Here is a 27691-nt window from a genome sequence, read left to right as displayed (position 1 = left end):
TTGCTTAATTCTTTTGTTGCAGAAGACGAAGAAGGAGATTCAAAGAAAAGTAGAGTGAAGGAAATGGAAGGAATAACATCTATAACACTTTTGGCATGTGGGTCCATCTCTGGTCACTTCATCCGTCTTCCTCATTCTACTTGCTATGGCCTCCATGGCATTGGTTTATCTCTTTCCCTTTCTTTCTCTCTAAATTACTCTTACTTTTTAAATGCATTTACTTGCTTTGATAATGCTGGGTAATGTACTAGTTGTGAATTGTTACTCGACTCTTCATTTAACCTTAGATATTCGTGTCGGGTTTTTGACAGTCGGGGATGGGTGACACTGATTGTTTTTACAAAATAGCCGAGTCGGACTTGGGACATGAATTTGTGTCAGTAAACTAATTCTAATAGTGTTCATAGTTCAGTATTGTGTAAATTAAATTAAAACTGCAACTTTGATTTTGATTTGAAAAATTTATACTGTAAGGGTTTTTTAGTTTCTCGCTTGATTGTTTATGGATGAGAGGAAAATGTAGAGTGATGGCGTTCCCCTAGATTATTGCACCTTACTTTCTGAGAAAATTATAGTATGTATCAAGTTTGTCGCGATAGTTATGTACAGGAAGTATGATAGTTTATACATTCTAGTTCATAAGGTTCACCTTATTTTTTGGTCCCTTTTCATATTTTTAGAGAGAGGGTGATTCACACCTTATGGGGTGAACTTGATTATTAGATGCTACTTCCCACAATTTGATTATTACAAATTTACAATATTACTACCTTTGGTGGGCTTTGGTTGTCATCTAGCTACTTCAAACTATATTGTTAAATTGACATACATTTTGGATGGAGGAAATAGAATCATTGCAACTTTGCAAGAAAAAGTGTAATGGGATATTGGATTTCTGTCATATTGGCAAATTGCATTTGTTTTGGCTCCCATTATCTCGTTATGACAACTTATATTTGTCACTAGTAGTCACGTACTATTTGCATGGCTAGTAGTTGTTAGCTATGTATGACATTTTCCATCCCCTCATTACATAACTTGTTCATTCTGACTCAGCCCATACTTGGCACACATTTCCTGGTTAGCAATGTAATCAAGGCTATTTCCTTTATGGATCTTCCCCAAGAAGCATGGTCAGATGTTAAGAGCTGGTTCCTTCTTGCTTCCTCCAAATCACAATATTTTTGTACTTTAAGCTTCATTTTGCCTGATTTCTTATGACACTCTTGTACCATTCTAATTACAAAATCCTGCTTGCTATTTGAAGCTGATGGGGTATCGGTAATGCTTTGTTTCAATTTTATGCTTTTGCACACCAACATGTTTAGTACACAACACCCATGTGTACATGTAAATTCTCTCACAATGAAGTACTGCTATAGGAGCTGTTTAGTGAGAGATCAACAAGAACATTTGATCTGTATATCCTGCTTCTTTTACTTATTTGTGAATATGTCAATGCTGTATTATGGAATAATTAAAGGTTTTAACCAACTAATTATGTGCAGTAAGATTCTTATAAATTGTGGATGTTGTTTGTGGTGCCTTCTCATGTTTTATTCTATCTTTTACCCTATTTTCTGCTATCTTGTACAGTTTTATAAATTTGAGCTGTCTTTGTACCTATTGACGTTGATCGTGTCTCTGATTTGGTCAGAATTTGCATGTGAAAGAGAGTGCAGTAGAGGTGATGACTATCGTTTGATCAAGCTCAATATTGTTGATTTTGCTGTAATAATTTCCAGAATATTCTCTCTATTTCATATCACTTTCTTTGTTTCTCACCTTGTAGTTGTATTTCACTCTCATTATTGTTTGATGACATACTACATGACAGACTAAAAAAGAAGCGACTGTGGTTGTGGAATGCAAAGGACATGATGCTGCAAGGTTTAAGAATGCTGAATATGTACATGGGTAAACGTTCCAAAACTACCTTAGTGACGGTTTTTTCATTTTGGTAGGAACATGAGTGGACTTTAATTTATTTATTTTGGTTAAAATCCTTTTTAAGGTGTGTAACTTTTGCCTATTGTTTTGTTTTTATTCTATTTATCAAAGATGTAGTGCTCTTTAATGATGGTTAGGAAGGTACTCTATTTTTCTTGACTTTGTGGTATATGCTGCCCTCATTGTTTCAATATGCATTTCTGAGCTTGATTTTTCATGTGATGATGATAAAGCTCCATCAGATTATTAGAATGACTTTTTAATCATAGCCAACAGGCTTTGCAAAACTAGGCCAGCAACCAAACAACAGCATCACAACAGCTGAATGAGCAGGCAACAGAACAGCAGCTATAGAGCCAGCAACTGACAGAGCAGACAACAAAACAACAGCAGTCATTTACTGTGAATTATATGTTATATATGACTATTGACTAATTAACCACATTTCTTGCATTTACAGTGAATTATGATTTACAGAATGTGATAGCAATGCATAACTACTTGACTAGTGTGTATGAGGAAGGTAATGCTCGATCAGCACTTATTCAAATGGTGCAGTCATTGCAGCATGCTAAGAATGGAGTCGATGTGGTGTCTAAAAGCCGGGTATATATAACTTCTATCATCAATACAGATTGATTTTCTTATTATTGATTACTCTGCAAGCTGCCGCGTCTAACATGAAATATGCACAGATAAGAACACATTTTGCAAGACCTAACTGGAGGAAGGTGTTAACACAACTAGCTGCCTCACACGAATCACAGAGAATAGGTAAAAAAAAAAAAAAAAAGAGTTCAGCATCTAAGAAAATAGAATTTCTTTTTAAGACCTGTAAAATATTATAGGCAGTTTATAAATTTTGTTTATAAGATTTCAGAAGTTTATTGTATGATGTTTAGTAAGTTGTATAATGAACACATATAGTAAGTACTGATTTTATTGTGCTGGACTACCAATGCTGAAATTTGTTGCATGATTATATTGCAGGAAGTGGTTAAGGGTGAGAGAATTACTGATCTGAACTTCCTTATCGGTCCCAAATTGTACGAAGCCAATTGGTTGGATTTGGTTAAGGGTGGCTACATTGCAAATGTACAGCGTGCTGAAGTTTTTTTTTTTCTTCAGTTTTTTAAAGTGTAATATTAGAAGTTATTAAAGAAAATATATGTGTTTTATGTACATTATGATTATATATAAGTATTTGGTACAATTTAAGTGAAAAAAATGCAAAAAAAAAAAAAAAAACAAAAAAATTTTATTTTTTTGGGGCACTTTTGGCACCGGTTTTGAAATAGAACCGGTGCTAAAAGTTTTTTTAAAAATTTTTTTGGGCCATTTTTCGCACCGGTTCACGGCAAGAACCGGTGCTAAATTTTTTTTTTATTTTTTTGGCCATTTTTCGCACCGGTTCACAGAAAAAACCGGTGCTAAACGTTTTTTTTTAAATATTTTTGGGGACTTTTGCACCGGTTCACATCAAGAACCGGTGCGAAAAATAAGTTTTTGCACCGGTGCGAAAAGTCTTGGGATTTGACATCCCTCAAATCAGAACCGGTTCAAAAACCAGTGCGAAATGGAGGTTTTGAACCGGTGCTGATTAGCAATTTTCGCTTAGTGCAATCGTCCAAATTATCTTATTAATTGTGATATTCAATTACATATTCCCATTAAACATGCAATATGGTGATTTACAATAAACAGTAGAATAACGTCAATATTGGAAGCAATTTAACAATAATATCCAACCATTAATATATGACAAACATAATAAAAATCGTTAGAAATATAATAGGAACAAAAGCAACATGATTCCTTACTTTGATTTTGTTTGCTTGCAACTATAAAATAATAATCGCGTTAGTAACTTCAGGAAAAATTAAGAAACAATAATGAAATTTAAATTAAACTAAATTAAATTTGATTTGGGGCCAAACCCTCAAACAGTTCTATCTTTCACGCCTTGGTTTAAGTGTAGAACTACGGGTAAAGTACGGACTCCGGGGAGTGCTTAAGGGAAGTATTGTGAGAGAAGAGGGTAGGCTGGTGTTTAGGCTAAAGAGAGAGAAGAGAATGATTATTGGTCCCCGAAACTGGAGAAATCAGGTTCGTATTTATAGAGAAAATAAGAGGGGTGAGGTAGGGAACCCTAGAAATGAAAAGGCGCTGCGAAGAAACTCTAGAAAAATGTCGTGTCACGGCATGTGTGCCGTGACACGGCGCAAAATACCGCGACACGACGCGGAATACCGTGACGCGGTGTGCGTGTCTGCCGTGACACGTTGCACATGTTTTCCTGAAAACAGTCCAGATCCATGTATCCTTGCTTAATAATTAAGTACGTGATATATTATGCGTCGTTTCAGCTATTCCGGATTAATTTCAGGCTTAGAGTTTTTATTATTTATTAATCGGGCTTAATTAATAAATAACACGAAATGAATGAAAAGGGTTTGGGCTAGGCTATGAGTTGGATTGAGCTTGAATAAATGATTTGTTGACTTGACTGAATATGGGTTTTAAACACTTTTGAGATTAAATACTTAACGGACCAATAATGGCGGTGAAAGGTTGTTCATAATCGGGTTTGGTTTTGGGGAGACATTTGTAGGTGTCTACACCCACCAAAACTAATTTTAACTGAATATAAATTACTTGAGAAAAGGAAGGTCCAAAACATGTGGATGAAGCCATGAAGGTATAAGGGGTGTCTTGGCTCTAAATTTATGTGGATGTTCGGCTTTGTACAATGGTGGAAGATGGATTTATGTATGCTGCCTGTCCACAGGGATTTTGTGACTTCGTTTAGACTTTTTTCTCAATGTTGTCACTCTATGGATGTTGATTCTGAAATTCTGATCCTGTCAAATTGTATCTTCAATGGTGGTTATACATATTTGAACAGATAGAATACATTGACATTTGGCCAATAAGCCTGTGTCAGTAGTAAATTGACTAAATTCTGCTCTAAATTTTGAATTTTTTTTTCTTTTCTTTATTATTTTCATACTTGTGGAGAAAGATCTATTACACAACTGGACTTTAAGAGTTATTTACTCATTTTCTCCAATTATAGTCATTATACTATTTTTATAGTTATTTTATTTATTTTATTTTGGTAAGCGAGAGATTGGGTTATATTGGATTATTAAGCACTTTAAAATAATGCACTTTGCTTGTGGTTTCTTTTGCAGTACCAAGATAAAGCATTTGGAATCTGCAAATACATTGTTTTCATTTATGTTGTGGATACTTGAATTTTATTGGATATGTGTGGGTGGCCAAGCCTTGCAGCAAGACTCCCCCATGCTTTACTGGTATGCTCTGGTTCAGATTCATTCTTTTGTTAGAGTTTGGAAATGAGGTGTTAAGTAATACGGAGTATGATATTTACTTTCACATATAACCAATTTTCCTTGCTTACTTTTCTTAATCATTCATTTAAAAACAAGACTTCATTACTCAATTCATGAAATTTAAATTTGAATGTTGCTTTGACTTAGGAGGGAAAAATCCCGCCCAAATACCTATCACTGTCACGGGTCAACTCAATCGTACCATTAAGTACGATTTTTGTCGTTCAATACACATCCCTACCATTTCCAACCATAAATACCGAATTCATTACATTTTATACCAACGAACGATAAATTTTATCTGGATTCATTTCATTAAGAGTATAACCAAATGAAATACAAATGAATTACAAATCTGAAATCACTCATTCATTTCAACTGCACAGTTGTGTTTCAATGAACTACATGTGACATTTATTTTGAAAATGGCATTAGTAAGTTTCTTCTTTTTTAAACATGATTACCTTGTTTCAAATTTCATTAAGGTTATTTGTTTATTTTACGTATTGTAATGTCATTAGTGGACAATTTCGTCATGTATTTTATAATCATTAATGGACATTGGTAGTATTTTAAACTACGTGTTCAATAAGTGTTATCAATTTAGTCAATTCATTAAACTACGTGTTCAATAAGTGTCATCAATTTAGTCAATTCATTAAGCATAAGCAAGCATATAGTTGCCTTAGATCCTTCTTTATGTTTTTGGACACACAACTAAATCAGAAATATCCTTTCAAAATTTTGCATCTATTGTGTACAATAGAGTTTAAAAGTTAATAAGGGGTTTCAATTAGGAAGGAAAATTCCCACCCATAAGTTCCGCAAGTACACATCACTATGACGGTCTAATCATTAGTAAATATTTCTCGTTTCTACTGTCTTACAAAAAATATATCCCAACTTATTTGGCTTATATACCAACTATTGCTAAGATATCTAATATCGTATATAGTATCCACTTTTTGACATTGAACTATAACCAATGAAAAGTTTGATTATGAAAATTATGTTTTGAAATTTAACCATTCTATATTGGTGACTGAGACTACACTTGGTAGGGAAAAGACGTGTTCAATTCCCTACAACAACAATTGGGAGGGGAGTGGAACCTAACCACCCATAACTGATCCTCGAATTCGGATTACCCCAAAGGCTGAAGCGGGCGGAAAACCAAAAAAAAAATTAAAAAAAAAAAAGTCTAATATCAAGGTTAAGTCAAAACTAAGGAAGTAGTTTTGGAAAAAAAAATTAATCGATACTATTGAGTTTTTTAGTATCAGAAACAAAAGGCCTATTTTCTAGTAGTGTATGATGAACAAAATTAAAATAGAAAGTATGAGTTAGCAAATAAGTTAACCACATATAGGTGCAAGATATATAATTCTTTTTATTTAATTAAATATGCTTTGTAAATGGGAAGACACGAGCCCGCCACGTGTTATCATGACTAGACAGATGATGTGGCGCCATGTCATATGATTATTATAACTCATTAAACAAAAAATAACATATAAAAAAATATACAAATGCATTCCATTAATGAAAGGATAGAATCAGGTCTATAATTGTACAAGTTGAAGGAGAGGTTACGTCCATGGTCATACAATTGGAAAAGACGAACGATTTTCAATACATGCTATGTGATAAGCTACACTATCGCTTTGCTGCTAAGCCAAAGGAAAACACGAAAGCTAAGAAGAAAGTTTAAAATAAATTAAATGCTTGTTGTTGAGTTATTTGCTGATGTCCTTCGATCCCCGCACTTCTATTTATAGGCAAAATGGAGTGGTTATGACTGACTCCCATAACTGTTGTACAATTATGCTTCTTGGCTCTAACTCTACTTTAAAATCATCCATTAGCCTTCTAATCCGGTCTATATATAATTGGGCCTTAGTGTGATATCAGCCCAATGTTGTTATGTTTTAATCAAACTAGCCCAAAGACCATTCACTGACTCTAGGACTTGTCAACTTGGTCAAAGTCAAGAAAGTAAATTAAAAGTTTATTATACTTTAATTTGAACCACTATTCCAATGACACATCTCGTGTCTATTATGTTTTGTTAAAAAGACTTAATCTTATTCATAAACTTGAAGTTGAACGAAGCCAAATTAATAATTTTAGATACTAGATATTGGATAATATACTTTGATGTTCAATAATGATTGGGAAAATATATTTAAATATAGTACGAATATTGAAGTAAATGCAACTATTTCAATCTATATTTATATTATATTTCATTACATAATTTTTATGATAAAAGCACATTCATACAAAAAAAGTTGTTACGGAAACTATCATTGAATTTTCCACTATTATTGGTTTACTTTGTTATGTTGCTGATATTTCATAAAAGGCTGACGAAATAGTACTACACTTCACAATTTCCGAGACATTGTACTATAAAAGTAGGTGACATTGTACTGCAAAAATGGGTGACAAAAAGCAAAATTTTCTTATTTCTTTCTTTTGGAGTCACGTGACACTTTTTTTATTTTTACAATTTTATTTTCCTTTTCTTTTTTTTTTACATCTATTTTAATTTATTGATTGGTCCTTATTAGAGGCTTTAAAGTATAATATTTTATTGGAATAGTGGTTCAAATTATAATAGAGGCTTTAAAGTATAATAAAGCCTCTAGTAGCTAGGTAGAGCCTGAGAATCTCTCGACTTTATTATCTAACTACGTAGTACTACTTCTAAAATTACTACTATATTTTGTTGTAGTACTTTTGAACGGGCCTCACGCGCTATATTGAAAATCCCAAAACCGTGAAAACAAGCCCTTGGTCTTAAATAATACCAGCTCTTCCCCTTTAAGCATAAATCCGACGAGCTGTCAATGATTAGAGTGGGTTGGCTTGCTCCTCGATCTCCACGAACTGCTGTTTGGTTCTGCTTCGTGTTTCTTTGCGGACTTTGTTCGCTTTTGGTGGTTCTTTGACCACCGTTATCCTATTATCAATTTGTGGAAAACAGGTAAAGTAGTGAATATACAAAATAACAATATGAATGTAGGATGGAACTAGGAAATCTATCATTTAAGCCATTTAGCCATGTCCCTATACTATTTAACAAAACAGGTATAAAATACAGTAACAATTATAATTTTATGCGGAGTAAATAACTAAATACCAATACAATTGCTATTAAAAATCCGCGTACAACATTAAAACACCGTTCATACACGTAACGAATGGGAGTAATTGATTGCATCAAATCAATAACTTCAATTAGTGTAACTCTGTCTGGCTTCTAAGCATCTTAGTCTTTCCTTCACTAGAGTTTCCAGCTTCCTTGAAAGTTTTGAACATATTGTGTACAATATCAAATCAAAATTAATACTTCTTGTACAGCATATACTTTCTCCAAGAGTCCAAGACAACCCAAGATGGCAACCTTACTCTATTTTCTGCAACCACCTCAACTGTGAAGTAGAAATAGTGTCAGTAACTGAAAATTACTGTAGTGTACATTGGTAAAGGCATTGAAAATAAACTATTCTTACCTTCCAAGCATACATCAAAAAGAAGGCAACGGTATCTGCAGACCAAACAACAGCAAAGGACTTCCAAAAGAATGGGATTATAACATTTAGCAATGGAATGAGGAGGAAAAGATAGTTGAGTGCTTCTTTTTCTTTGTTTGAACAATCTCGGGCACGAAGTGAAGGAATTGCTGCACCAAAGAAAATAAATTTCATTTCCAGTTTCCAGTTAGAAGTATAATTGAGTATAGTTGTGTTTCCAGTTTCCAAAAGTTATTAATCAAAGATACAGATTGAGATATTGCATATTTGGAAGAAATTAACATTTATGAGCAAAATGGGTTTCAATGACCTTCACCCTTGTTTCTATCAACATAGTAGTTTGTCACTCTCAAACTATTTGAATATATAATACTATTATTTGACCCACGTATAGTCCACACTCCAAATCAATAGAGAATTCCACCACAAGAAACCAGATCTAATGCATGAGTAGTTCTTTGTGCTCCATTTGACATGTTTAAGTTCATCTAGATTTTGTCAACATCTTAACCAACATGCAAATAACCCAAAATAGAATACTTTCAAGGAAGCATTAAGCCTAATTGGAGCCATGTGAAATAGATGAGTGAGATCTGAAATGCTAAAACAAATGAAAGCTACGCAATGAGTAATCCCACGTGTAAATTATTTGTCTATCCCTCTCTCTCGTACTTTCTCTCTCCTTTACATCATGATGTCCATCTCTCGTGATCCTTAGGTGTGTAGTATTTTGAGCAACAAAGAAGTATAATAAAAGAAGTGAATTTCTATTATCATAGTGGAGAAAAGGACTTACTGAACATCCAAATGGACCACATGCCCATTAATCGCCATATGTCTGGCTCATTTGAAGGGAATACAAGATTGAAGGAGAGAACTCCGCCCAGAAGCATAGATGCATATCCCTGGATCTCAAAAACTGAGTACAATGTACTTCCTGGCACAGCAGGATTTTTGGAAGCTGTAGAAGCCCTAGGAGCAAAGGTTGCAGCTGCCTTGTTTACTACCTGATTGAACACGGAACATGTCAAGAATTTTTCTGCACAATGAGTTTATAAAGGATGGAAAAATTGAGTCTTCCCAACAAAGACGGAAGGAAAAAATGCATTTCAAATCAGACATCAGAATTGAGCTGCTAAAGCCAGTGTCATAAGCATTCCCATTGCCACTAGGCCCACTATGACTTAAACACCTTAAAGATGGTTCTTGCATAAGGTAGGAGAAACAAGATAAAAAAAAAATATGTAACATCTTAAATTTATGAGTAGAGGCTGACCTTTGACCAAACAATGAAAGTTGGAGAACATGTTAACACGGATCCTATTTGGTCAATCCTTACGCTAAAGCCTCATCATTAGCAAGTGTAACTCCCAAAGCCATTCTTGGATACATAAATGATCACTTGCATCAGAATATATGGAGTTTGATCAATCATTCTATTCATCTATATGTTGCTAAAGTGGAAAACTGACCAAAATTTTCTTTCTTTATCATCATTCAACTCACTGTTGCTATCTATGTTAAAACAGGATATGTAGCTATCAATACTCATGATCATCAACCTCCCACCCCCCTTAAAAATCTTGAAAACAAAAAAACAAAAACAAAATAGAAGTTTCCAATAGAAAAGCATGGGACAAGCTAAGGGCTTTAAAGTATCTTTCGTTGGCTGCACAGAACTCAAATTTATTAACTGGCAAATATCTGGCATGTTGTTGTTAGCCATCTTGCAGCCAAAAATTACATCACCAACTCAAACATTATCCCCATTCCTTTGCCTATAATCTTTGTTGACACATAATCAGTCATCATACTTGGAAAATTCTGCTACTTTTATCTCAATGAGAATAGCTGCAATATTATAGAGATTTTGTAAAAGCCTCGTGAAATTATACATCAGACTCTAACTAACCCCCTTTAGCTAAAGCAGTTTTTCCAATAACAAAATTCTCATGAATACATGTCAACCACCCTGAAACACCATGCTAAGAAGTAAAAAGAATCAGACCTCTCTGCAGCTGTAGAGAGCTTTGCTAGTCATATATACTGACCACAGCAAGGAGGTTAAAACATATAATCCAAAGCTGATAATAAAAAAAAAAACCTCATGCACCTCATGCCTCTCCTCCCTGAAGCAAAACTGGTTTTTAGTTATACAATAAACCAAGCCTTCCTTCAGCTTTTGCTATTCACCAAAGGACCCCATTTTGCAAAACTAAGCCACATAAGGGGTCAAGCAATTTTGCACTCCTCTAGAGTTGATATTCCCCCAACATCTTCTGCCACAAAGCCTCTGCATTGACTGCATATTTGCAACAGACCCCCTGTCCTATCGTTAAAAAACACTTGACAATTAGTATCCTCTTATATTTTCGATGTGACAAACCTATTAGATCTTTGCATTTCTGATACAAGAATGCAGCATATGAGATTTTCATTCAGCAATTCAAAACGTTACACTAAGAAAATGTCCCTTCACCCCTAAATCCCCCCTAAAATTCATTTACAAAAAAAAAAAAAAAAAAAAAAAAAAAAAAAAAAAAAAAAATCAACTTAAGTTTCACTCACTAAAACCACCTCCCCCCCTAATTCTACTATCAAAATACCTTTTAAACTCACCTCATCCTAGATTTCAGTCATTTGGAGCCTTTGAAAGTTGAAACAATTATTTATCTCCACCAAACTCCTAAGTCCTAAAACCCAATCATATGCCAACCAAGCTCCCACAATCCACCAATGTTGAATTGATCATTCTCACCCATTTATCAAATCACATCGACAATGTCTACTAATTTGCTCCATCTACAACCCATACAAGACTTAGTTCAATGCTCACTTCAAAAATTCCCACTTCAAGTTTTCCTCTTGATCCTCAAGTATTCCCTCACTTTTCCAACATTACTCATCCAATCTACTCATTAATTCCAGTAAACATCAAATCCAACAACCCAATTCAATTTTCGCCTTAATAAGTCTAAAATCATCCAGACCCTAACCATAAACAAATACTCTAGTAATTCTTATTCCAATATGTTAAACAATTAGGAAGAACAAACAATCACATAGCACAACAAAAACAATTAATGAAATAATTCCACTAATCAACATTCTTATAATCAAAGGCAGTAATGACTATTTTTAGATTAAAGGCCGTTCTTTTCACCTCCAAAACATTCCTATAATATAAAAGCCAATCATTAATTTATTATCATCACTAAGTTCCAGAAATTAAATTAAACTAGACCCTCAATTTTAAAATTTATTACCACATACTTACAAGTTACAACTGAGCACTCCAAGATATTCAAAGATTAACTAAGCAAATAGCTATAAGATTATATATTAACAAAAATTATACTATATATTATATGATATTATGATTAAATTATCAGAAACAAGATAAAATAAAAAATTATTAAGCAACAAAGAAGATTGAAACTTTGTGGGCAAAAAGAACCTGCCTTTTTTATGTCTTTCTCAATTGCAGGAGCAGCAGTAGAAGTAGAAGTGGAAGCAGAAGAACCCCTGATTTCATTTTCTTTCTCCTCTAAATTGTTAATTTGCAAATTCTGTTCTTCTTGTTGTTGTTGTTCACCAGTTGTGGGTGTGTCGAGATTATCTGAGCTTCCATGGATTCTGAAGCTACCCTTTAATGGCGGAAAACTGAAAGAAGTTGACGTTTTATAAGAAAATGAATAACCTTTTTTAACACAAGGAAGAATTGAGAAATGGCAGCTCAAGGGAGAGCCTGGTAACAATACTGTCATTTTAAATTTTTGGTGTTTTTGGAATTTTATTTGGAGAGATAAAAGAATAGAAAATGGATGAGGCAAAAAACAAAAAGACACAATTGGCTAATATTGAGCGAGGTGGGCGTACCAAAGCCGAGCAATTAAACAAGAGCTCGAGCATGGGCCTCCCTTGACCCTTGCTCGTTAAATCCGATAGTTGCGACTTGCGAGCGAGTATACTGGTTGTAACCCGTAAAATGGGAATTTTTACTGGTTGTGTTGAGCAATTTTTCTTGATCTCTTGTCCAATTTGAGTATACTTTGTCCATGTATGTTATTGATATTTAATTCGCACTACATTGGGTTTTCTTTGAATAGTAATTTAAAATTACACCTAATATTTTTGATATGTGATTTTGTTATCAATTACGGTTTTTAATAGTTTCCAACTAGCGATAGATTGGTTCTCGATGGATCCGTTGATCTGCTAGGTTCCCGTTCTTTTGTTACTACAGGCAACTATGATACATTGATAAGTTGTGGATTCCTACTTTAAATGGATTATTAATCAAATTCAATGTAAGATGTCTAATTTTTTTCTCTTTCTCTAGGGTTGACATTAGGAAAATTTGTCAAAAATAAAACAACCTTTGTCCGGTTAACTTAAAATAAGTATATTTTTTAATTAATTAAAAATGAATCGACCTTTATAGAGTATCTTCTGAAAATGAATCATGACCTGTTGAATTTTGAGGTAACCGATTGTTTCGATAAATTATGCCACATGTCATTACGTGGTTGATCCTTTTTAAAAAAATAATTACGATTTATTATTGATTAATTGTTATTTTAAAAAAAAAACAAAAAAAAAACTTTTATGGAGAGCGAAAGAAAAGGGGTAGGTGTCAGGGTGGGGATGTGGGGAAGCGGGAAAGAGGAAAGGGAGGGATTAAGGTCGCCGGCGCCGAGGGAAGGGTGGTCTTTGGAGGCCGATGGCAGGGGAGCTGGCAGTGAGTGGAGGGAGAGGGGTGGCTGGGATTTTTATATTTTTAATTTGTTTATTAATGTAATTATAATTAACATTTAATAATATTTAATAAGTAATTTTAATTTTTAATTAAAAAAATTGACTTGTTTAGTAGGTTGTAGGTCATTGAACCTAAAAAAAAAAAAAATCTTTAAAAGTTGCTTATTTTAAGCTAACCACACAAAGGTTGTCTTATTTTTGACAAATTTTCCTTTACGTTATTCAACAGTATATTGCTGGTATATTTAAAGAAGTGTATTGAATGTCTTCCGCATTTTACATGGTAAAAATTTGTTCAATACATTTATTATTAGTATCCACCTTGTCACCAAGTTAGTAAAAGAAGCCAAAATGAGTTTGCTAGAATATTTATTTTATTTTTAATATATATGTATATATATGTATATGTATATATATATATGTATATGTATATATATGTATATATATATGTATATATATATGTATATATATACGGGAAGGTTCCGCTAAAAACAGAGCTTATGGTGAAAACTAAAAACAAGCAATCTTAGCCATTGAATATTCACTAGATAATCTGATGGTGTGAAACAACCCAGATGTCACTATATACAAAAATAAGGTAATTATGTCAAGTTATATTATTTTTGATGACATTTACACCAAGGTCACTATATATAAATAAGGTAACTATATCAATTTTTAAAATATTTACTTAGAGGTCACTATATCCCAAAATAAGGTAATTATATCAATTTTGACCATATTTACATTAAGGTCACTATATACAAATATAAGATAACTATATCAATTTTGACCACATTTATACAGAGGCCACTATATATAAAAATAAGTTAATTATATCAATTTCGACAACATTGACCACATTTATATAGAAGTCACTATTTACAAATATAAGGTAACTATCATCAGATAACTTTTCCTTCTTCTCCTTGTCATCAAATAACTTCTCCTGCTCCTGCTTGTTATCAGATAATTTTGTAATAGCCAAATTGTGATTCTTCCAAGAACCATAAGCTATCCGATTCCAACGACCTTCCTTTGAGGATCCATTATTTCAGCCCTCCGGCGATGAATAAATAAGCCTGACAATATAAACCATAAATGAAGAGCGAATGAAATAAGAGTAGCTATTATTGTGTAAATTAAACTTACAATGTACTCACTACTAAATCCAAATAAAGCATATATTTCAAAAGGAATATTTTATTCAAAATAATTTCCCTTTGTTTTTCAGTCATTCATGATTTAATAACCAATTACTTGCATAAAATAGTAAATCCTACGCCCTTGAGGATCTTCATCATTAAAAGCTTGAACACTTATCTGTTAGATGCAACAGACTGAATGAGTTTAAAAATATCAATTCTGGAAAATGAGTAGGCTTTTTCTCCGGTATATGCTCTAATAATACACATTCAAGAACATACAGGAAAAGAAAATTGAAATCGTACTTTCCAAAATGAACCAGCATAAAATGCTTCTGGTGAGTGTTTAACCTGACCATCATTAAGTCGATGCACATCAGCAAATTCTACCCTATTGAAATTAACAAGAGAATAAAGAAGTATGAACAGTTGATTGAATAAAGTTCAAAAAATAACAAGTCGGTAATGTATACTCTTCATATGAAGTCATTGGACATGCCATACTAATATATGACCATGACTTAATACATCCCAAAAGATGAACCATGTATTGTTTACATGATTTAACAATGACACGAGGGTAGTAGTTCATTAAGTGACCTCAAAACTTTAGTTGTTTCTAAAAAACAGTGAGACATCCATGACATGTAGCTTTCAAAGTATAGGAAGCTCTATACATAATAAATAAAGGTATCAAAGCAGCAGCTCAGCAGTCAAGAGAACAACAAAGAACATGTTTTGAGTGCAATTTCTCATTCCGTTAAGCAAAGACCATGAGGGGCAAATAGCTTAAGGTACGGCAGCACTTTTTCCGTGTCCGAGTAACACAGCTATGCTACTACAATATAAGACACGATATAGTAGGATACAGAGAAAAAGAGAAGGGGTGGGGGGGGGGGGGGAGAAAACCAACCCAAATCGAAATGGAGGGAAGTGACTTAGAGGTGTCTTCATATCTAACGATATAGATGCATTGCTTGTGTTCTCACACTGGCCGTCAATATTTTAGTCTGAAGACTCTCCCATCTGAGTACCACTACCACTTGGCCCAGCAGCAAAGGTTTCAATGAAACTATTTCTTAGAGCTATATGAAAAGCACTCTCTGTCTGCCACCCTTGAACATTAATATTCCTTCCTCCGTCACTCAGTCCAACCAAGGCAGTTAGTCCATCTCCAGACATGTCACCATGTTGGTCAGGTCTCAATTCCAGATCATCATTAGCAAGAGATTGCTGACCATTCCTGTTGCCCTCACCAAACGGAACACGGGAAAATACAAATCGAGTTGGACACCAAGTGGAAGCAGGAACCAGTGTAGCTAATTTATGTCTCCAAACTTTCACTAATTCACTCACAAATCCACTAAAAACACTTCAAATTACTCAAAATTCGAATTAACTACTCCAAACTCTCACTAATTCACTCACAAATCCACTAAAAACATTTCAAATTACTCAAAATTCGAATTAACTACTCCAAACTCTCCCGAATTCACTCACAAATCTACTAAAAACACTTCAAATTACTCAAAATTCGAATTAACTACTCCAAACTCTCCCGAATTCACTCACAAATCCACTAAAAACACTTCAAATTACTCAAAATTCGAATTAACTACTCCAAACTCTCACTAATTCACTCACAAATCCACTAAAAACACTTCAAATTACTCAAAATTCGAATTATCTACTCCAAACTCTCACTAATTCACTCACAAATCCACTAAAAACACTTCAAATTACTCAAAATTCGAATTAACTGCTCCAAACTGTCACTAATTCACTCACAAATCCACTAAAAACACTTTAAATTACTCAAAATTCGACTACATTAAACGTAATTCCTTTTTTCGATTCTACCTCTTATTCAATGAGAAAATCAATTCAAAGTTCCAGCAAATTCCACAATATAAAATAACATAACAACAACACAGACATGCACCGAAAATGTAATTTTCCAGATATCAAAAAACCAAAAAAAATTAAAAATATCAGATCAAACTACAAAAATACCTTAGCCGCTTCTCCTGAAAGTCGAATCCACCAAAACTCGCCGCCTTCCTCCTTCCGCCGCGTTTAGAGAGACAACGGAGAAAGAGAAACACGCAGTAGAGAGAGAAAACAGAGAAGCTGGTTGAAGAGAGAGAAAGTACGAAAGAGAAGAGAAGAGAGAGAAAATAACCTGAAAATTAAAGAGGAGAGAGAAATTCAGAAATGTCTAAAAATAAGAGGAAAGAAATCTGAGCCATACAATTTGATGAACGGCTCAGATTAAATGTTTTCAGTTTTTACTTTAACACTTGTTTTTACATGATGGTGAGAAGTGTAAGAAGCAATTACAATCCTTAAATCTAGAAAATTCAATGACTGTTGTTCAACCTACCTCATTAATGACATTATTGGTAATTTCACCAACTTTCATTGCACATGTAAGAACAAAAACTGTTCTTCAATTTTTTAAGTATGCAATCAAGTTTATCGGTGCTCTTCAAAAGTTGCTCTTCAACTCCCAACCTCCCTTAACATACCTTTAATCTTGTCCAATTAATTTTTTGATTATGTTTTTCATAAGAATATTTTCTCTCTCTTCCATAATCCTTTATCGGTGGTACAGGGGTTAGGATACTAATGATGCCTGAATATTTCAATATTGAGGAATATGAAGAATTTTCATATCATTTTGAAGTTTGATTTAGGTTCTGCAATTCATCTAATGTTTACGTTATAAAACATCCACTCACTTTGATGAGTCAAACAAATTAATGGAAATAGAATTTATTTACTTCTCTTATAATACTGAGTACTAATGTACCTACAATATTCTACTAATGCATTTATAGTGTATTAAAAATGTACCTGTAGTATTCTACTAATGTATCTAGAGTATTCCATTAATGTATCTATAATGCTAGTATAAGAGAAGATATTTGTTACACCTGCACTACTTTTCTTTTTAAGCAGTCAACTGCTATTTGAGTGCTAACGGATGTGAATTGAGCTTGATATAAAGAAAATCATGCTTTTAATTTTACTTTTTTCTCTTAATTTTTTTTTTTTTTATGTATCTGTCATATATACTTGATGTATCCTTAATATTTACTTAAATGTATTTATAGCAAATTCTTGATGTATCTGGATTTCTCACGCTTCTCACCTTATATATATTGGGATCATATGAGACCACATCCCTTATGTGAGAACCCTATTATATGTGAGGACTCATTATAACCGTTGGATCAATTACATCCAATGGTCACAATTAATCCTAATCAAACATAATTTCAAAATCAAATTTCCAACGTTTTCTCTCTCCTCCTTCATTCAACGCGCCATTTTCTCTCTCTTCCTTCAATTTCTCTGCTCCCTTTCTTACTGCTCTCTTCCTTTGCTTTGATTCTTCATCAATTCTACTTCAAACTTCATTGATTCTTTGTCAAGGTGATTTTAGTTTGATTTTCGTTGATTAAAGTTTGTTTTTCGTTGATTAAAGTTTGATTTTCGTTGATTTTAGTTTGATTACTTAGGGTTTTCGTCAATTTTTTTGCGATTTTTTGCGATTTTCGGTTTAATTTCCGTTCGATTTTTTTCCTAGCGATTTCTATTCGATTTATATATGAGTACTTATTAGTTGATTTTAGTTTTAATTTTGCTTCATTTGAGTAATTATCTTACATTTTCTTTGTTTTTTTTGGAAACCTAGAAGTAATTGCTATGGAATCATCCCTAATTGGTCTTCAAAAAAATACAGTGTATGTGTTTCTGCTCATTTTATTTTTATTTTTTCATTTTATATTTACTTGCTCACTTTATGTTTGTTGCTCAATAAAATACTTCGTGTTTAGCTTTATTTGAGTAATTTCACATACTTTTTGCTACTGGAAGTATGATATTCAGTTTTGTTGGCTGTGATAACTTGGCTAGACAGTAGGAATGAAATGAGTGTTTGGTTTTACTCACTGCTGTTATAAGGTTTGCATTTGTTAATATTGGGTTCCCATTAGTACATGATTCCGAGACCAAGCAATTAGATGAGGCTAATGAATTGCAGTTGATACTAATTAGATGAGGCTAAGATAATAAGTTCGCTGCCAAATTTATGTTCTTCCATGTGTGATTGCTACTTTGCTAAGATTGAAAGGGATGTGTAAGTCTAGTGTAGAGATATTGCAATGTTGTATAGCTATGCGACATTGCCACACAATGAATATTATATTGCTTATTTGGAGGAAAAAAAACACATATTTAGTGTTCTTTTTGACATGGTAATTGCATAAAGATTTCCTAGCAAAATTGCATACAAATCCATTACCATTCCCACTATATAGGAACATTTACCAAACATGGTTTAGAAATAGGCTGTGTTGTAAGGTTGGAGGGTGGAAGGAGGGGGATTTAAGTTCACATCTTATTATCGTACTTTTGTTTATTTGCCTCATTGGATATCCATGGGATCACTTCCATCACGATCAACAAATAGATGACTGGATGTGAATTTCTGTCTAAGATTGGAGTGGGGCTATGGGGTGTGATGGATGCTCAGGTAGAGACATGTGGTCTAGAGATGTTCTGATTCTCGTCAAGTAATTGGCTAAAGCAGCCTGGTTCATTTCCATTTACAAGGGTGTGTTCACACTTGCTGTAGCAGCTCTGTGGAGCAGTGGCTGATATAAGCTTAATGGGGAAAAGCAAAAGTTATTGTAAACTGATAACCATCTAACTTACTTTTTGATGTTCATAAAGGGTCAATATGAACTGCAAAGCATCTGCGACTATTTTGAAGGACGAAGTAGTATTATTGCATATTACTCGGTATGAATTGTAGGCTGATGTTTAGAGATATTTTGAAATAAAAAAACCACAAAATTTTATGTAGTTGCTTTTCATAGATTCATATAATTTGGCATTCATTGGACTAAGATTCATGTTTTATCTCTTACTGAATTCACTGAGCAATTAATGTACTCCTTCTTTAGTGTTCTTTGGAGTTTGTGGGTTCACTTTATGCTGAAATGAAGCATGGGCTGTTTGTTATCATTTATTCTCATGCATGAGTAGCAAATTAATCTTCTTGAATTATTAAGCACAACCCACTTTACAAAAATTTGGTTTACTGACTGTTATTTTTGGATAGATAATTAAGTGAATGCAGACACAGTGATTTTTCTCTACAAATAATTATTCTTTTTTATTTTATTTTATGTGAGCAGGACATCTGTTGAAACATATTCTGCTGCTAATGGTGGTGGTGACAAACATGCAGCAGGGGCTACTATTAATTCTACTTATGCTATTGATTCCATCAATGCAAAAGATTCTTCGGTTGTTATTGATTCTACTAAAGCTATTGATTCTACCAATGCTAAAGATTCTACGGCTATACCTTTGGAAAGGAAAATGTACGTGTTTTCTTATTTGCTCATTTTATGTTTTCTTGGTCAGTATAATAGTTATTGTTTGGATAAAACTTGCTCATTTTATGTTTTATTGCTCATTTATGAAATATCAGGTTTTTTGATTTTGTATAGCATATCTGATGAAATGTATGTTTTGTTTGGAGTTGCAGTCATTTGTTAAATTAGCACTAACTATTTGCTAATTTTCTAAATAAGCAAAAAATTAGTTGCTCATTTCCCAAATGATCAAAGAAATGTTTGCTTATTTTACAAATGAGTAATTAATTATTTGCTCATTTGACAAATGAGCAAACTAATGTTTGCTCATTTCACAAATGAGCTAAGAAATGCTTGTTGATTTAATGAATGATTAAAGATATGTTTGCTCATTTGACAAATGAGCAACTAACTATTTGCTCATTTGCTAAATGAGCAAAAAACTGATTGCTCATTTCCCAAATGATCAAAGAAATTTTTGCTTATTTTACAAATGAGTAATTATTTATTTGCTCATTTGACCATTTCACAAATGAGCTAAGAAATGCTTGCTGATTTAATGAATGATTAAAGAAATGTTTGCTCATTTGATAAATGAGCAAAAATTTGATTGCTCATTTTCTAAATGAGCAAAAAACTGATTGCTCATTTCCCAAATGATCAAAGAGCTCATTTCACAAATAAGCAACTAACTATTTGCTCATTTTACAAATGAGCATCTAAGTTTTTGCTCATTTGTTAATTAACAACTAACTATTTGCTCATTTGCTAAATGAGCAAAATATTGATTGCTCATTTGACAATTGTTCATTAGATAATTTATCAGCCTATGCTTCTCTATCATAACATACTCTAGACCCTCCCCTAAAGTATCCTCTAACACCTCCAAAAAAAAAATCTATGTGATATTTTACTTTTTTTTTTATGATTTTGTATGAGTAGGAACTCTATTGAAAAGGAGTGTGCTGCCGATGTTGGTTCATCAGGGGCTGTAGTGGTTGTAGAGTCTGTGCATCTATAAAATCAGAAAACAAGCAGAAGAGATTAAAATCAGTCGCTACTAAGGGTAAAGTAAAAGAGGTTGAAAAAGGAGTGAAAGAAAAACAAAATGTGAAGTTCGAGGATCCTGATGGTGAAGATGGAGGATTGAATTTAGGGGATGAAGTGCAAGGATCGAAGTCTGTTGTTTATGGGACATTCCGTAATAGGATGTCACCTTCATCTGTCATTAATGTTGCTAAGAAGCTTCGGAAGATCAGTTGATTGCTATTGGAGCTATAGGATTTGGGTCCTTGGAGTTTTTGAAAGTGTCCCAACTGCCTTTGCAGTTGGGTTTTTGGTTGGTTAAGCACTTTGATGCTCAGAGTTGTTCCTTGAATATTCCTGATTTCGAGCCTTTCAAAATTATTGAACAACATGTACATGAGGTCCTAGGGTTGCCAGTTGGAGGCATGGAGATGGATGCAAATATTTTTTTCCAAGGATAATAAAGTCATTACCCAATGGAAAAAACAATTCAAAAAGAACTCATTATTTGTCAACATTGGGGAGCTTTCGATGTATTTGAAGGACCATAAATCAACTGGGCCAATGTTCAAACGCAATTTTGTAGTTCTTTGTGTTTCCACTTTAATGTCAGGTAGTCTTTTCATTTTCATATTGCTCATTTTACTTTCATTTTGATCATTTTAATTTCATTTTGTTCATTTTACTTTCATTTTTCTCATTAGTTCTTGTTTGATCATTTTAATTTAATTTTGTTATTTTATGTTAGGAGGACAAAACAAGAATGTTAATCATGGCGTTATCAAATATTTGACTAATGTTGATAAAATCAAGGATTTAAATTGGTCAAAGTTTATCCTTGATTCTCTTGTGAAGGCGAAGATGAAATGGGATGAGCTTCCTACTCTATAGTTTCCAGGATCTTTATTATTTCTTATGGTATTTTTTATGTGTTGCATCATCTTATTGTTTGAAAAAGAGCAGGATCCCCTGCAATTCTGCACCCCCCTTCCTCCCTTAAACAAGAACACACACACACTCACTCACACACACACGCACGTACGCACGCACACACACACACAAACACATACACATACACACACGCACACACAACTTGTAATAGAATTTGAAATCAGATTAAGAAATCAGACTTTGAAATCAGTTTCCGAAATCAAAATTTGAAATCAGAATTGATATCAGCTACTGAATTGAAATGTGACCAAGGAGAAGGGGGGGACAGGTCTGTGTAGGCAGGTGGTAGTAGGGGGCGGGGCTGGTATTTTCTAAGTTTTTTATTTTTATTCCTTATGTATTAATTGTTATTTATTTGTTTAATTTTAATGTACTAATTTTTCTTATCTTACTTGTTTGTAGCTTGTATATGTTGATCAGTTTCTCATCGAGGATGTTAGAGCCAAACGAGAAACTCCAGTTCTCAAAGGTTGGACAACCAATATGTTGTCTAGTCATGAGAAATTGGAAATTTATAAGGGGAGGCTTAGACTTGTTGATAAAAATCTGAAGGTTGTTGGTCCTTCTGGCAGCAAACAACCAAAACTGGTAATTCACTTTCAAATAATTAATATTAATTAATTAGGACATCTACTTAGCTTTTCTCTGCCTTTGGCATTGCTTCTAGACTAGAATTGGTACAAATCTTGCCTTTGCTTATAAAGTAGAATAGGTAAAAATATTGCTCATTTGTTAAATGAGCAAATAATTTATTGCTCATTTCACAAATGAGAAAATAATGCATTTGTCTATATTTGTTTGAGGTATTTGGTATCAACATGTTCTTACTTTCTTTTTCTTTTTTTGTTTTGTGTTTTGTTTTTAGGAAACATCGGTTCTAATTGGTCCAAAAAATGAACAAGATCCAAAGAAGGTAGTTAAATCAACTTTGAAATCAGTATTTTATATCAGAATTTGAAATCATAACTGAAATCAGATTCTGAAATCAAATTGTGAAATCAAGAAAATGAGCAATAACTTTTCTATTCAATGATCATTTGTCAAATGAGCAATTAATTTTTTGCTCATTTGTTAAATAAGCATAAACTTTACTATTGATTTGTGTAATTAAATTTAATTTGCTCATTTTATATGACTTTGATTATTTGATATTCACTTTTCTTATTTCTTATTTAGTCTTTCGATTTATATTTATGTTACTTATGTTTTTTATTTTTTCAAGAAATGCCTTATGGATCTTGCAACAACTTCGACTAACCTGGTGTTGGCATAAATGGACTTTAATGAAAAGCATGAACAAGCTGTCAAGTATTTTCCTCACAATGAGAAAATACGGAAGCTGAAGGAAGATGCCATGGGTATTTGTGACAAGCAAAGATTGAGTTCCCAAGCTATGCCTGAAAATCATAGCCTTTCTTTTAGCCAAGACGATGAGTATTGGCAAGATCCGGCTGTCATTGAAGCTTGGGATAGATTTTCCAAGATTTCAGCTAATGAGAAGAATGTTGAATCCTCAGTCTTTGCTAGGGCTGATTGTCCAACCGTAAAAAAAGTCATTAATGTTACAAAGATTGCTGTTGAAAGTGTTCAAATAGCAAATAGTTTTCCTGAAAATGAAGGTCCTGCTATTGTAGTTGAAACTGAAAAATTAAAGCTGAAAGAGGCTCAAGTATTCCATCTAGTTTGTGATCTTCAGTTGAAAAAGGATTTGGAACTCCTACTTTCAGTTTAGGATTTGATTCTCAAAATAGTGATGATCTGGAGAACTCCCAACCACTGTACGACCTTCAGTTTCTCCACTGAGTGGAGATGTTAGTCCTTCTGCTGCAGCTGTTGCTGATGTTCCTGTTCTAATTAAGAAGCGTAAAGTTCAACCATTAATGCTGCTTAGATCACCTTTAAAGTCACGAATTATCAGCATTTACTCTACATTATCAAAAGTTCAGAAAGCTGTCTTGGAAGCTATGTTTAATGATGATAAAAATCGTTTGTAAGTATTTTTTTATTATAGAATTTGATGTCTTGTACACTAACTCCCATTTGTTTTAGTGATACTAACTTTCTTAATTCCTTTATGCAGTGAACAAGTATATTTATCCAAATTTAATGGAGAGGATGATGTTGAAATCATGAGATTTCAACTTGAAAAGCTTTATACTCAAAATAAAATAGATTCAGAAATCATTAATGCTTGGTGTAGTATTCTGAATTATAATGATGAGAAATTTAGAGACTCAAATTATCCTGCTCGTTAATTGTTTAATCTTAGTGCTACTATAAGTTCATATTCTTACATTTATTTTGTTTTATTGAATTATTCTACGGTATTCCTGTTGTTTTTAATTTTATTTATTTTCTTAAACATGTAGGAGTGTCTTGTTCATTATGAGATTGATTCTGTTAGTCATCGGAATGCTATGTTTCGTGAGGTTGCTGAGAAGTTATACGACCAAAATGTTGTCCCAAAGAAGGACATTCAACTTTTCTTTTTCCCAGTTTACGAAGGAGATCATTATTATTTGGTATGTTTCAACACTACCACACAGTATGGTAATATCGAGGTTATTGATTATAGTGAAGATTCCGAAGATCATACACAGCTTTAAAAACATTTGGTACGACTTAAAAGTTAATGTCTATTAACATTATGTTTGCATATTTAAGTAAAAAGATTAGATTTTAGAAATATCTATTATGTTTGCTCATTTGATGTGATTATTTTCAGTGAAGTGCATTTTGCAATTTTATGCAATACGGAGGAAATGTACAGAGTTCTGTGTTGTCAAGCGATATCAAGTGCATGGAGTATGCTGTGATTGATTCTCCTTGAAAGTCTACAGATGTCAAACATTTGCACTATGGAGTTGCATTGATGAGGCTTATGGAAACATACATGGGTTTGTCAAATTGGCCTTCAGGTTTGAAAAAGAATAATGTAAGTCTTTCATATTATAGTATCATTAATAATAAGATGTTTTGGTCTTATTTGCTTATGAAAATAAATCTTGCTCATTTGTCGAATGAGCAAGCAATTATTTGCTCATTTTTCAAATGAGCAAATTATTCTTTGCTCATTTGTCAAATGAACAAATTGTTTTTTGCTCATTTTTCAAATGAGAAAATTATTCTTTGCTCAAATGATGACATTTTCCTCTTTTATTGGATTCTGGCTATGGCCAATATATGGGTTTCTTAGTACTTATTCTATTCTTCTGCTTCCTGCTTCACCCTCCTTTCTGCATTTATATTTTTAAAAATTTTCTTGTTGCTTAATTTTTTCTTTTCTATTTCTTACAGGTAATAATCATAGAAAAACTTCGTGTGAAATACACCCTGTCAATAATTTCAAGTGTAATAAACACGATTTAGTCCGTTAAAGAAATTCCTCAGAAGAAGAAAAAGTAAAAGAAAGTTTCTGCTAAGGCTGAAGAAGAAAAGACTGAAGAAGAAAAGGCTGAAGAAGGAAAGAAGAAAAGGCTTAAGAAAGCTACTTGTTAGTGAAACCTCAGTATTTTACTTGGTGTAGTGTTGATTTAGATACTTGGTGGTGTTGATTTGGCTTTCTAGGTTTAGGGAAGTAGAGAAAGAATGATTTTATCAACTTGTAAGTAGTTTAGTAGTGTTGATTTGAATCGAAATTAGATAATTAGTTTGAATCAAAATTAGATTTTTGTTAGTCTTTGAATGATGTAAAAATGGTGGTTATATTTGAATCGAAATTGGATCTTTTGTGGTGACTTTTGTGGTGGTTATATTTAAATTGAAATTGGATTTTTATTAGTTCTTACTTGAAATACTTTGTCATTTATACCTAGGTTTATTTGAACTATTTGCTCATTTTACAAATGAACAACGAACTATTTGCTCATTTGACAAATGAGTAAAGAAATATTTGCTCATTTGTCAAGTGAGCAAATAATTGATTGATCATTTCACAAATGAGCAAAGAATTGCTTGTTGATTTAATGAATGATTAAAGAAATGTTTGCTCATTTGACAAATGAGCAACTAACTATTTGCTCAATTGACAAAAGAGCAACTAAGTTTTTGCTCATTTGTTAAATTAGCAACTAAGTATTTGCTCATTTGACAAATGAGAAACTAACTATTTGCTAAATGAGCAAAAAAATTATTGCTCATTTTCCAAATTGTCAAAGAAATGTTTGCTTATTTTACAAATGAGTAACTAATTATTTGCTTATTTGACAAATGAGCAAACTAATGGTTGCTCATTTCACAAATGAGCAAAGAAATGCTTGTTGATTTAATGTATGATTATAGAAATATTTGCTCATTTGACAAATGAGCAACTAACTATTTGCTCATTTGACAAATAATTGAAATCTCATTTGACACATAATTGATTTTGTTATGAAATATAAAATCAACAAAATTTCAACAAAATTAAAACACAAAATTTCTATATGTTCGATAAATAATGAGGGGATGTGCTAAAAATATTAAATGTATCATTACACTTTTTTTTGGACAATTTCTAATATCATGATAACTCAATTCACCACAACCTCTGCATAATCTCTTCTTTTTCTGGTTTTGTTCTACAACCTTTTCTTTTTCTCCCTTCAGCCTTTTTGCACTTCTACCTCATGTTTCAACATTTGACACATCAATCTCAACCCCTTTCTTTTTTGAAGTCTCTTCGTGTAATACATAAACTCCAGTCCTTTTATTCTTTGAAATTTTTGGAGGTTTGACAGTTATTTCAGTTGGCACACTAGCTCCAATCAATAGCTCAATGTCTTGTTCTTTGTTGTTTGCACTTCCAGCTGTTGTTTCATTATTTCTTGCAATCCTCTTAGCCTTTAAATCCTTTCTTATTACTTGAAGATTTATCACAAGGTCTTGAATATCTTCATCTTTGCCTTCTGCCAAACTTACACAAGTGTGTATCTCTGACCATAAATCATTTAACAATTTTTTCTTGTCAATTATATTAGCACATTGCTCCAACAGGTTTCCTCCCAAGTCATAAATTGGTTTCTTCAGTGCCATAGTAGTCCATCTGTGTAGCATATACTGCTCAGGAATGGTTTCAAACATTTTTGCTTTCCAAACCCAAATCATATGTCTACATGGAATTCCTTGCCTATAAAATAGCTTGCAAGAACATGTGGTGTCTTAGTCAGTTGGATTAAACACAACATCAAATGTTCTAGTCCGATTTCCTTCACTTACTTTTGCAACTTCCAATCCATTTTCTTTCTTCAATTCATCAACGCCACAAGAAAAACAAGCAATTTCAAACTCATATTGAAATTCATAAAAGACAGTGTTAGTATATAAATGTGAGGCATGCTTTTCTATCCCTAGTGGTGTTTTGCACTCACGATATTTGTGCTTTGAATCATTATCATTCTGACCTTGAGTGTGTCTCTGAGCATCAATTGCAGCTTCATATCTCAAGTAAAACTCAACAAGTGACACATGAGGATTGATAAAGGAGCAGAAAAAGTTGTTTTCACTTTCAGATCTTGATGTTGTACGCATTATTCCTCCAAGGAACACATCTATGAAATACGCTGAAATCCACTTGTCTCTTATCTTTTGTACATATA

General features: G+C 33.0%; 2 protein-coding genes and 1 long non-coding RNA gene across 3 annotated transcripts; all 3 read right to left on the bottom strand.

Annotated features, from left to right (window-relative positions):
- Positions 1-8331: 8331 nt before the first annotated feature.
- LOC110730663 lies at positions 8332-12674 on the bottom strand. Its single transcript, XM_021910484.1, has 4 exons — positions 12307-12674; positions 9642-9852; positions 8825-8994; positions 8332-8743 (listed from the first exon to the last, which is right to left on the bottom strand). The coding sequence occupies exons 1-4, from the start codon at positions 12610-12612 to the stop codon at positions 8717-8719; spliced, it is 714 nt and encodes a 237-aa protein (XP_021766176.1). The 5' UTR covers positions 12613-12674; the 3' UTR covers positions 8332-8716.
- Positions 12675-14691: 2017 nt separating this feature from the next.
- LOC110730659 lies at positions 14692-16695 on the bottom strand. The gene is made up of 3 exons (XR_002513120.1): positions 15662-16695; positions 15055-15139; positions 14692-14926 (listed from the first exon to the last, which is right to left on the bottom strand). It is a non-coding gene; the product is annotated as an uncharacterized LOC110730659 (long non-coding RNA).
- A 10025-nt stretch (positions 16696-26720) lies between these two features.
- Positions 26721-27176, bottom strand: LOC110732600. The gene has a single exon (XM_021912563.1). The coding sequence runs from the start codon at positions 27174-27176 to the stop codon at positions 26721-26723; it is 456 nt and encodes a 151-aa protein (XP_021768255.1).
- Between the last annotated feature and the right edge of the window lie 515 nt (positions 27177-27691).

This window comes from Chenopodium quinoa, unplaced genomic scaffold (assembly GCF_001683475.1).
Source record: "Chenopodium quinoa cultivar QQ74 unplaced genomic scaffold, ASM168347v1, whole genome shotgun sequence".
Classification (NCBI taxonomy): domain Eukaryota; kingdom Viridiplantae; phylum Streptophyta; class Magnoliopsida; order Caryophyllales; family Amaranthaceae; genus Chenopodium; species Chenopodium quinoa.
This window is presented reverse-complemented; position numbering and strand designations above follow the sequence as displayed.